Source organism: Ictidomys tridecemlineatus, chromosome 2 (genome assembly GCF_052094955.1).
Source record: "Ictidomys tridecemlineatus isolate mIctTri1 chromosome 2, mIctTri1.hap1, whole genome shotgun sequence".
NCBI lineage: Eukaryota > Metazoa > Chordata > Mammalia > Rodentia > Sciuridae > Ictidomys > Ictidomys tridecemlineatus.
The window spans coordinates 216,731,899-216,744,560 of record NC_135478.1 but is presented as its reverse complement, the minus strand read 5'-3'; the positions used below and the strand labels follow the sequence as shown (position 1 = coordinate 216,744,560).

The window sequence follows — 12,662 nt, the reverse complement described above, 5'->3', positions numbered from 1 at the left end:
TAAGAAAATATGATCACATCCACTGGGACACTAGGATATTCTGAGGCTGCCTGCCTACACCTCAGTGAAGGTCAAAGATACTAGCAAGCAACAGAACTGCTACTTTGTAGCCTGTGCTTAGGTATACTCAAGTGTAAAACACCTTTCCTCCCATGATCATGCTGCACTTCTCTATGTTCCCAAATCATCTCTTGCTATTTCCTCTCCTCATAATATAAACTATATTATCTTTAGTTTTCCAGACTTACCCTGTTTCTGCTTGTTTTTGCACAGACTGTTCCTCTTCCTGGTATGTCCCCTTACCTGTCTAATGAATATCTACTCATTCAACAAGATCTGATTCCAAGAGTGTTTTCTGTGAAGCATTTCTGAAAAATCATCACATGCCAGCCCCACTGAAACATGTAAGCACAAATGACCATATTCTCCTTTGTGTCATTTTTCACAATTACTTTTATACATAGCATATAACTTAAAGATAGCTGTCTGAATTTCCCATCTTTGTATCTCTAATGTCCAAGAAATATAAGTTCAAATATGAATTAAAGAAATGAACTAGTGGATGCTCTGTAAAGCTAGAGGTGAACATACTTTAAAAGTCCCATATCTGAATTGCTGCTAAACCAATTACTGAATGTGAAATTGTAACCAGTTAGATACACCTGAATCCATTTCCTCATCTGAGAGGAATAATACCTGTCCCATGAAGTTGTGAAAAACTAAAAAAATGCTTTGTATATATACTGCACAGCAGTATTATTTTCGTAACACTTGCATGTCACCCTCCCTCCATGAGTCCATGTTTTCCATTGTTATTCATTTTTGACTTAGGTTTGATATATTCTTCTCATCATCATCCTGGGAAACTAGTTCCCTCATATTGTTTTAATGGCACATGATAGTCTTTACTTTGAATCAAAATAAGTATTCAGTCTCTATGTGGCCAACCATATTAGCAAATAAGGTTTTTATGTGATATGAACATCCAGTCTCAACAAACTAGATGGTCAATAATCTTTACATCTCAAAGTTCCTTCAACCCAAGATGTTCCTTCTCTCAAAGACATTCCCAACTCTGTTATCACTATTTTTCCTCTTTATCAAAGTAGTACTTTCCTTTAAAAATCTTTCACTGTTTAACTGCATTAATGCCCAGAGCTTCACCCTCTCCAGTACCCCTGCCTTCTGCCACGTTAACTAAGTACCATTGTCTTCTGACTCAACTTGGCCATGCAATTGCTTCAGTTAAAGGAAGGACAGTTAATATGACCCAAGGAAGTCCTGAAAAACACTTCTATGACTAGGTGTAATGTTTCTGCACATCTTTCACCATTATGAAAATATGGCCAGGCTAGCCTTCTGAGGATGGCTCAGTAGTCTCCAGCTGACTATAAAACATGTGACAGGAAAAATAGTCAAGTTTAATCTACATAATTGACAACACACTAATGAACTAAATAAATACTGACTTGTCTAAGTCATTGAATTTTGAGGTGGTTTTGTTTTAGAGCACTTTTGTAGTATACAATGCTGTGTAACTAATACACCTTAGGCTCTACATAGCACTTGTCAAACTCTTTTAACCATGAAATACTATATCCCTTATAATTCAGAATGACTTTTTTTTTGGGGGGGGGGGTACTAGGGATTGAACTCAGGGACACTGGACCACTGAGCCACATCCCCAGCCCTGTTTTGTATTTTATTTAAAGACAGGGTCTCACTGAGTTGCTTAGCACCTTGCAGTTGCTGGGGCTGGCTTTGAACTCACTATTCTCCTGTCTCAACTTCCAGAGCTGCTGGGATTACAAGTACATGCAACACTCCTGGTTCACAATGGCCACCTTAATAGTTCCTTATCTTTAGAGAACTCTGCTTAAAAGGCCAGTTGAAAGTAAACCTTTTTTCAAACAAGGGAATCTATTTCCCTTTGCACATACTATCCAAACACCATATATGAATCCTGTCATATGAACTTTACCTTAGGAACACTCTTGAACTGCATTTTGGCAAAAGGCAATGGATTATACAGAATGGTACAAAATTTATGTTGTAAAATATTAAGTTATCAAATCAACCAAATGCAATAAATAGGACCTTGTTTGGATTCTGATTATTACAAACTGACTCACAGGAAAAAAGAAGCATATTTGGATATCAGATAGGATTAAAGGCTTAATGAATGTGATGTTGTAGTTGTTTTATAAACAGACAAAATGATACGACACCTAGAATTTACAACAATGAAACAATAACAGAAAACCAATCGCTTTGAAACTCAGTGATGGATTCACTGGGTATCATTATCCTTTCTACCTACTTGTTGTGTTTTTTTTTTTTTTTTTTTAATATTTATGTTTTATTTCTCGACGGACACAACACCTTTGTTTGTATGAACATCTTTGTTTGTATGTGGTGCTGAGGATCGAACCCCGGGCCGCACACATGCCAGGCGAGCATGCTACAGCTTGAGCCACGTCCCCAGCCCTTGTTGTGTGTTTTTAAAGTAATGATTCAATACTGTCATGTATAACTAAAAAGAACAATAATAAAAAGTAACAAGTTAGGCAAAACATGAAGAACACTCAAAACACAACATTAAAAAAACTAGCAATTGGGCTGGGGTTGTTGCTCAATGGAAGAGCACATGTAAGACACTGGGTTTGATTCTCAACACCACATATAAATAGATAAAATAAAAAATAAAGGTTCATCGACAACTAAGGGGAAAAAAAACCCCTAGCAATCCTATTAGAAAATGGGCAAAAGAATAAAACAACACATTTACTGAATGAAGAGTGCATGCAGATGGCAAGCATACACCTGAAAAAAAAAAAAAAAAAACTCATCATTAGTCATTAGGTAAATGCAAATTGAAACCACAAAAAACCACTACATTACTCTCATAACAGATAAAATGAAATATGATGACATCATCAAATGCTGGAATAGATGTAAAGAAACTACAGCATTCACACTTGGTGGCAGAAAAGTAAAATTGTACACTCACTCTAAAACAAATTTGGCAGTTTTTTTCAAAAACTAAACATGGGCCAGGCACTGTGGTACATGCCAATAATCCCAGCAGCTCAGAAGGCTGAGGCAGGAGGATTTTGAGTTCAAAGCCAGCCTCAGCAAAAGTGAGGTGCTGAGCAACTCAGTGAGATACTTACTATCTCTAAATAACATACAAAAATAAGACTGAGAGGTCAAGTGCCCCTGAGTTTAATCCCCCCCTGTAAACAAAACAAAAAACTAAACATGGACTTACATTATGACCCAGTAATTGCATTCTTAGGTAATTTATTCCAAGTAAATGAAAACTTGTGTCTACACAAATATCTATATGCAGATGGGTACTTCAGATCTGCTAGTATTAGCCAGTAAGTGAAAACAACCTTAACGTTCCTCAATGTGTGAATGACTCAACCGTGGAATTCTTTTTTTCAAAAATAAAAAGAAATGAACTACTGATGTACAAAATGTGCATGAACTGCAAGGAAGTTGTGGTTAGTGAAAAAAACCAATCTCAAAAAAGATACCTACTGCACAATTTCATTCATTTAATATTCATGAAATAACTAATTATAGAGATGAAGAATAGTTTAGTGATTGCTAAGTGTTATGGATTGGAGGGATATGGGTGTGTTATACAGAGAATTATAAAGAAATGTTTGGAGTTTTTTGGGGGTAGGGAGGTAATGGGGAAACAAACCCATGGGCACTTAACCATTGAAACACATACCCAGCCTTTTTTAATGTTTTATTTTGAAACAAAGTCTCACTAAGTTGCTTAGGGCCTAGCTAAGTTGTTGAGACTGGCTTTGAACTTATGATCTTCCTGCCTTGGCCTCAAGAGTTGCTAGGATGGGGCTGGGGATGTGGCTCAAGCGGTAGCGTGCTCGCCTGGCATATGCGCGGCCAGGGTTCGATCCTCAGCATCACATACAAAGATGTTTTCCGTCAAAAACTAAAAAATAAATATTAAAAAATTCTCTCTCACTCTCACTCTTTAAGAAAAAAAAAAAAAAAGAGTTGCTAGGATTACATGGGAGCACCACCGTGCCCAATTATAAGGAAGTCTTATAGTGATGTTAATATAGTTAAGTATCTTAGTTGTGATAATGGATGCACAAGTTTATATATCATAAAACTGCAAAGCTATATATACACACATGCATACAGGAAAACATGTGAAAGTGGTTAAATATGATTGAAATGTAAGAATTGAACCAAGGTCCATTTCTTTGATATACTATAATTGTGTAAGATGTTCAGACTGGGGGAGGCAAGAGAAAAAATACATTGAATTCCTTGTGTATGTCTTTGCAATCTCGACAAATTTAATTATTTTAAAATACAAAGGTAAAACAAATGAGTAGTGGGTTGAAACTACACTTTGTACTAATGAAAGGATTGAAATCTTACCTTTGCTGCCACTTCAGCACTAATCTCTTCTTGAGTTTCTGCTAATCTTTTTTTAGCCACTTCTGTTCTTCTATCGCAATCTGCAATGAATGACTGCAGGTGATCCATGGCCTAAAATGTTTAATTAAAAAATAATTACTATCAGAAAGTTAATTTTATTCAGAAATACCTTTATTTAAAAACTATACTTTGTTTTTAAAATGTTAATAAGTGGAAACTACGGAAGTCTTAAAAAATAATAAAAGCAGTTTCAATTGTAAATCCCAAATATTATTTGTCTTCCACCAAACTGGCAAAGAATAAACATAAATAATTCCAGAAAGATGGGGCTGGGGTTGAAGTTCAGTATCACAGCGCTCGCATTGCTTGTGTGAGGCACTGGGTTCGATCCTCAGCACCACACAAAAAATAAATAAATAAAATAAAGGTATTGAGTCCATCTACAATTAGAAATATTTAAATAATAATAATTATTATTGCAGGAAAGATAATGCTATTAAAAAAACCTCCACTTTCATACTCTATTGAAGAAAGCACAAACCAATGCAGCCTTTATAAAAAGGCACTGTGATTTTTTTTACTGAAAACCCTTTAAGGGGCTGGGGCTTTGGCTCAATGGAAGCATACTTGCCCAGCATGTGTGAGGGACTGGGTTCGATTCTCAGCACCAGAATTGAACAAGAAGTTGTGGTTAGTAAAACTTCCACATTTTTAAAATAAAAATAAATAAAATAAAGGTTTGTCAACAACTGTGTGTGTGTGTATGTATGTATATATGTATGTATGTATGTATGTGTGTGTATATATATCTTTAAAGAAAGAAAACCCTTTAAGGGTCCAGGGGAAAGATGAAGGGAAGAAAGGGGGAAATACTGGGGACTGACATTGGCCAAATTATATGGTTATATTCTGTGCATGTGCAAATATGGTAACAAAGAATCCCATTGGAATGTACAGCTATAATGCACCAATAAAAAAAAAATAGGGGAAAAAAAACTTTAAAATATCCCCTTAGTAGTTTTACTTCCAAAATTTTAATCTAAGAAATTAACAAAAATATGTAGAGATAAATATTCAAACACATTCTTTACATTGTTAGAGCATTAAAAAGCTATAAATATTCTAAATTTGATCTTCCTTCATTAAAAAAGTTTTTATAGGATACTTAAAGACATACAACACTTCAAGATTTACTTACAAATAAAAGGCAAGTTACTAACATAATATGCAATAAGATCCCACATTTATGAAACAAAGCAGCATAGAAAAAATTGAAAGATAACCACATATAAAATGAGTTGTAACATTGTTAAAATGTTAACAATAATAATTTCTCAATATTTCATGATTTTTGCTTGTTTTCTGTTTTTTTTTTTTTTTTAACTCCCACAATGAAAATGTTACAATCAGGAAAAAAAAAAAAAAAAACCTTTTCAAAAAATGAACCATTGGAAAATTTTAAAATGTCATTCTGCACATACTGGAATCCCCAAAATAGTCTGAGAACCCAAGAATTTCTTCAAAGTGAACAGGGACAAAAATGAAATTCTTCTTCAAAGAAATAAGGATGATTTCAAAAGTTTCTTCTAACTGGGATGATACAGAGATAGCTATTTAATTCTTTTAATGTCAACTTTATCTTTTAAATGGTAATGAAAATCTATGTGAATTTTCTTATGACAAGATAAAAGTAATTCGGGCACTGTGACACACGCCTGTAATCCCAGTGAGTCAGAAGGCTTAGGCAGGAGCATCCCAAGTTCAAAGCCAGCCTCAGCAAAAAGGTGCTGAACAACTCAGTGAGACTCTGTCTCTAAAAGAGCTGGGGATGTAACTCAGTGGTCGAGTGCTCCTGAATTCAATCCCTGGTACCCAGTGCCCAATTAGAAAAAAAAAAAAAAAAAAAAAAGAGGGTAGATCCCAAAGCAGAAAAGAAAGAAAGACCAACCAACAAATAAGTGTTGGGTCAATTAAACAGTTACTAGGAGCTAAACATACTAAGTAGAATAAATTCAAGATGGAGCAAGGGTTTAAGTGTATAAAATGAAGTAAAAGAGTACTAGGAAAAAAAGGGCTCTTTTCACCTCAGAATAGGTAAGGCCTTTCAAATTCATCTAATAGTATTTTTGAAAACTGATAAATTAGACAACTAAAAAATATGCAGAACCAAAAACCACCAAAGAAATGTAAAATAGAAAAAAATACTTGGAATACGTATGTGAGAAAAAAGACTAATTTTCATAAAATGCAAACATAACAAATCAATGAGAAATGGCCAACATTCAAGATTAGCTAATTAAAAAAAAAAAAAAGTTGTATACTGTTAGTTCACTAAAAAAGGAAATACAAAGCAGGGCGTAGTCCCAGTAACTAGGTAGGCTAAAAGCAGAGGATTCACAAGTTAGAGGTCAGCCTCTACAACTTAGCAAGATCCTGTCTCAAAATAAAAAATGGCCTGGGGATGTAGGTCAGAGGTAAAGTACACTGGGTTCCAGCCCCAGTAAAAAAAGGAACCATAAAATGAGCTCATCAATATGCTTTATTTAATGCTAAGTGATATGTCTCACAAAAATGCAAAAAAAAAATTTTTAGTTTCCCTATTTTTAGACAAGTAATTCTCATATAAAAGTAACATTACAGGCTAAGAAGATAGCTCAGTGTAGAGCAAGTGCCTAGCATACAGTGACTCCCTGAGTTGGAGCCCCTGCTCTGCATATTAAATACATAAATAAATAGATAAAGCGAGAAACAATACGCAAGTTACATCTGGAACCCATTCACATACCTATTTCTTCTATTAGTTTTACACTAAAATACTGTCTTTATAACATCATATATATGTGTGTATATGTGTATATGTGTGTATAAAATGCAAAATGGATATGATATAAAAATAATTAGCTGAGTTTATCTTATTAACAATAATGATTCATATTCAAGATATTTTGCTGCAAAAGACAATATAATCCATTAAAGCAAAATCACATACATCAAGTTCAAAGAAAAAGTCCTGTTCTTTGGATGCAATTTCATAATCTGCTCTTAAAGCCAGGTCATGGACTTTCAGACATTCTCCAAGATCCATTCTCTAGGGGAGAGAAAAAAAGAGAATATTGAAATAGAAAACATTTTTTCACAAATTCACTACAATTCTCTTCTGAATATATATTAAGCCATACATATGCTTCGTTACTTATGGACCTTCAAATTACAACATTTCACAGACAAGTATAAAACTTGGTATTACAAAGAAACTGCAATGGGCTGTGGTTGTGGCTCAGTGGTAGAGCACATGTAAGGCCCTGGGTTCGATCCTCAGCACCATGTAAATTTAAATAAATAAAATCAAGGCATTCTGTCCAACTAAAAATAAGAAAACATTTTGGAAGGAAGGAAAGAACGAACGAACGAACGAACTGCACCAATTCTGGCTACAAATGAAAGAGTGAACGTTTTTAAACTTATGAACATATCTGTAAGAAAAAGCTTTTCAGAATCTTAAAGTTTCAAGCTCCTATATTATAGCATATTTCATTTATTCCCATAACAGAAAGATATTCAAAGTTAATTTAAAACAAAACTGAAAGATTATGTAAACCAAACTGCTGAATTAGGGTCAATTTTTTTTTTTTTTAAATGTGGTGCTGAGGATCGAACCCAGTGCCTTACATGTGCTAGGCAAGTGCTTTACAACTGAGCCACAGTCCCAGCCTGGGGGGGTCAATGTTCTTTGAAGAGCATTCTGTTTGTCAAATAAAAATTCCTTAAAAAAAAAAAAAAAAAGAGACTGACCCTAGGTTCAATCTTCAGTACAGCCCCTCCCCCCGCCCCCAATACACACACAGAGACTGTTAACCTTCTTACAGATACCAGACAAAACTCCATGTAAACTCATGAAGACATAATTCATTAGTAAGACCCAGTGTAAGTGCACAAGTATCTATCAGGGAAATAAAATAGTCTTATTGACCTAGAATCCTCCTGTGTAAATTTCCAATTTTCATTATTTAAAACCAGAGGCTTTTCTCTTACCAGAGACAAAATCAATAAAAATCTATCCATTCTTACATGTATGTAGACAGCTGATAAGAACTTTGATAAAATCCTTTTGGGGGAAAAAATGGGTAAAATGCAAAGATAAATACATCTGTGATTAATGGGTGATCAAAGCAAAGCAAGTGCCAGGTGCAGTGGTGCACGCCTATAATCCCGGCCGCTTGGGAGGTTGAGACAGGAGGATCCCAAATTCAAAGACAGTTTTAGCAACTTAGCAAGAGCCTGTGTCCAAATAAAAAAAAATTTTAAAAAGGACTGGGATGTGACATAGTGGTTAAGCACTCCTAGGTTCAATCCCCAGTGTGTATACACACACACATAAAAGCAAGAGATTTTTTTCCAATTGGAGGTATGTAACCCCCACCTTCAGAAATGTCTCAGTCTCTGGACTGTTAATTAAAAAAAACTTCAAGGAGCCAGCTCGGTGGTGCATGCCTGTAATCCCAGCGGCTCAGGAGTCTGAAGCAGGAGGATCAAGAGTTCAAAGCCAGCCTCAGAAAAAGCAGGACCCTAAGCAACTCAGCGAGACCATCTCTAAATAAAGATACAAAATAGGGCTGAGATGTGCCCCGAGTTCAATCCCTGGTACCCATCCCACCAAAAACAAACAAACAAACAAACAAAGAATTACACTGTGAATAGACACATAGGTTTTAAAACAGTAATATTCACACCTTTTGATAAGTTTTATAGAAATATAACATGTATAGAAAAGTATACAAATCACTGAGGCAAAAGGATCACAATTTCAAGGCCAGCCTCATTGACACTAGTAAGATCCTGTCTCAAAAAAAAAAAAAAAGAAGAAGAAAGGGCTGGGTAGAGTAACCCTGACCTCAGTCCCCAGTATTGCAAAAAATTAATACATTATTGAAATACTCAAGATTTTATTATAAAACAGGCTCTGTGTTATATGATTTTTTTGCCCAACTCGAGGCAGATATTAAGTATTCTAAGCATGTTTAAGTGGGCTTGGCTAAGCAGAAAAGTTCCGTGGTTTAGGTGTGCTAAGTGCATTTTTAACTTCTGATTACTTTTTTCTTCTTGGGAGGGTGTGGGGAGTGTGGGAGGTGTCGGGGTTACCGGTGATTGAACTGGGACACTCAACCACTGATTCAGATCCCCAAACCTGTTTTGAATTTTTATTTAGAGACAAGGTCTCACTGAGTTGCCTTTTTTAAAAGTTGTTGATGGACCTTTATATATACTTGTATTTATATGTGGTACTGAGAATCAAACCCAGTGCCTCATACATGCTAGGCAAGTGCTCTACCACTGAGCCACAACCCCAGCCCATGAATAATAAATTATTTTTAAGCAATACCAACACAATTTTTAAAAAAGAAACTTCATAATGATTTTACCCCACTTTTTTTGCAAAAATAAATGGCCCCAAATCTGTGATAATTGTGCAATAAATGAAATTTAGTAAAGAGTGAAAGCAAATTGACTTAGAAAACCAAAAAGAATTTCAAATTTTACAAAATATTTAGAAGGCAAATAAATCTTTTTAATTATTCTTTTTGTACATGACAGAATAATGTATTTTGACATATTCTATGTACATGGAGTATAACTTGCCATTCTTGTGGTTGAACATGATATGGAGTTATACTGGTTGTGTATTCATATATAAACATAGGAAAGTATGTCTGATACATCTACTATGTTTCCCATTCCCCAGCCTCCTGGACCCTTCCCTTCATTCCAATTTGTGTGCCCCTTTATTGTGTGTTAGCATCCACATATCAGAGAAAACATTCATAGAAGGCAAATAAACCTTTTAAATCTTTTTAAAAGAAATATGGGTAATATCAATCATCGGAAGTTTCTGGTAACAGGTATCTATAGCATACAGGCTTGAGCCTTAGCTTTACAAATGGTATCTAGAAATGACACTGCCTACTTAACATTTTTGCCAAAAATCTGGACATGTGTAAAACAGAGGACGTGATCAATTTTGTGCAATATTCCAACTAAAAAAGACAGTGAATTCACTGGATCAAAATTCAAAATAGGCCAATTAAATTTAAATTAAATAAGTTAAATTCATATATTTCTATGACAAAGAGAAAAATTCACAAGTAACTAGATATGAATAGAGTATTAGACAAAAATAACTAGTTAAAAAGTATGGCATGACTGAAATAAACCAATGTGAACTAAAACTAATTTTGAAAGGATATAGTGTGAGTCAAATGAGAAATCTCTACTGAAGGCTCGTTTTAAAAAAAAAAACCCTGCCAGGCATGTTGATGCACACCTGTAATCTCAGCAGCTCAGGAGCTGAGGCAGGAGAATGTCAAGTTCAAAGCCAGCCTCAGCAAAAGTGAAGTGCTAAGCAACTCAGGGAAACCCCGTCTCTAAATAAAATACAAAATAGGGACGGGGATGTGGCTCAGTGATGGAGTGCCCCCAAGTTCAATTCCAGTACTCCCCCTCATCCCCACACCCCCACAAAAACCAAACAAAACAAGGCTGGGTGCTGAGAGCCATAGCCAAGTAGGAATGAAGCATGGCATTTTTGGTTGAAAGGTGACGCCAGCAGAACATTGAGATGATAATGATTATATTAAGATGTGCATTCAATTGTAGATTAGACCCCTGCGGTCCACCTTGGCCTGCTAATCTTTGAGGTCCTGTCTCAGGATCCCATCTATCAGCTGCGGGGGTTGGGGGCCCCATAGGATATGCTGTCTCTATAGGTGGAGCAGTTGGTTGGACACTTACGCCCTCTGGTGATAGAAAGGTGTTAGTAGCAGCCTCCTGTTGTAGCTTTTTCCCTAACAGCTCCTTTTCCTTTAAATTTTCTTCCTCTGTCTGACTAGACCTTCTCTTTTGCTTGATCTAATAAAATGTCTTTCTCCATGGTCTGAACCTCTAACAATTTACTTAACACTCTTTTGGTTTGTTTTTTACTAATTTGTAATCTACTATAAAGATAACGCAACCCAACAAGATAACACAAAAGAAAACCGAAACAGAATGAAACAAAAACGGAACAAAAAATCATTGTATCAATTTTCCTATTTTCTTGAAATGTATTTTCATGGCCTATCTCTATCGCTTTCTCAGGGCCGAACAACTTCAAACCTTGAGCCAACCATTTTTCCCATTTTGCCTGAGAAAGTTCTAGGGATAGGCAGCTTGAAACAAAAACAAAATAAATCAAAACAAGAACACATTGTTTTTTGAAATGGTCACCCATTCTCTCGCTCTCAGGGGAGAGCAATTTCACTTACCCCCAAGATTCAGGCGTTCCCTGTACGGGCCACCAAATGCCACAGTCTGGCTGGGCACAAAATCACGAGCCACTCAAGCAGGAACAAACTTTATTTCCAAAACTCCTGCGAACACCAAGCACACACCAAGCACACACCGCACCAGAAATTCCTCCTAGCACACTTCCCCAACCAACGGGAACTCTCCAGGAGTCCCATGAGAGCTCCAAAGTAGCAGGCCCCAGGGGTCTTATTATCTCCAATTGAATGCACATCTTAACATAATCATTATCATCTCAACGGCTTGCTGGTGTCACCTTTCAACCAAAAATGCCATGCGTCATTCCTACTTGGTATGGCTCTCAGCAGCTGGGAATGTGGCTCAGTGGTTGAGTACCCCCAAGTTCATTTCCAGGTACCCACACACAAAGAAGCAAACTCTTACCTTCCAAAAATTATTATGTACACTAATGTACTTCAAAAGGGATATGAATAGATTGACCAAATGTCTCAAAACCAAGCCATGCAGAAAAGCCAGGAAAAAGAAGCAATTAGAGAAGAGAAAAATCAAAATGTGAAGGTAATCATCAATCAATGGAAGAATTTCTGATTAAGAAGCAAAAATGTTTTATTATGGTCCAAAGGGACTATAGAGAGGTTTTTTTAAAAAAAACTCTTGGTGTTAAAGACGGAACAAGCCTGCAGTTTTGAAATAATTTTTCTAGTACAATTGAGGAAAAAACTCAACCAGGTAGCATTTAATCTTTCCCCCAACTCTAGAATTTTATTTTATTTTATTTTATTTTTTTAAAGAGAGAGTGAGACAGGAGAGAGAATTTTTCAATATTTATTTTTTAGTTCTCGGCGGACACAACATCTTTGTTGGTATGTGGTGCTGAGGATCGAACCCGGGCCACACGCATGCCAGGCGAGCGCGCTACTGCTTGAGCCACATCC

The 12,662-nt window shown here is 35.9% G+C and overlaps 1 protein-coding gene across 7 annotated transcripts in view; it reads right to left on the bottom strand.

Annotated features, from left to right (window-relative positions):
• Positions 1 to 12,662, bottom strand: part of Luc7l2 (LUC7 like 2, pre-mRNA splicing factor) — a 71,323-nt gene that overhangs the window by 23,168 nt on the left and 35,493 nt on the right. For all 7 annotated transcript variants that reach the window (XM_040291359.2, XM_005332417.5, XM_040291360.2 and 4 more), the window contains 2 exons: positions 7,418 to 7,516; positions 4,429 to 4,539 (listed from right to left, as the gene is read on the bottom strand). In XM_040291359.2, coding sequence (XP_040147293.1) covers positions 4,429 to 4,539; positions 7,418 to 7,516 — 210 coding nt within the window. The remainder of the gene's footprint in view (positions 1 to 4,428; positions 4,540 to 7,417; positions 7,517 to 12,662) is intronic.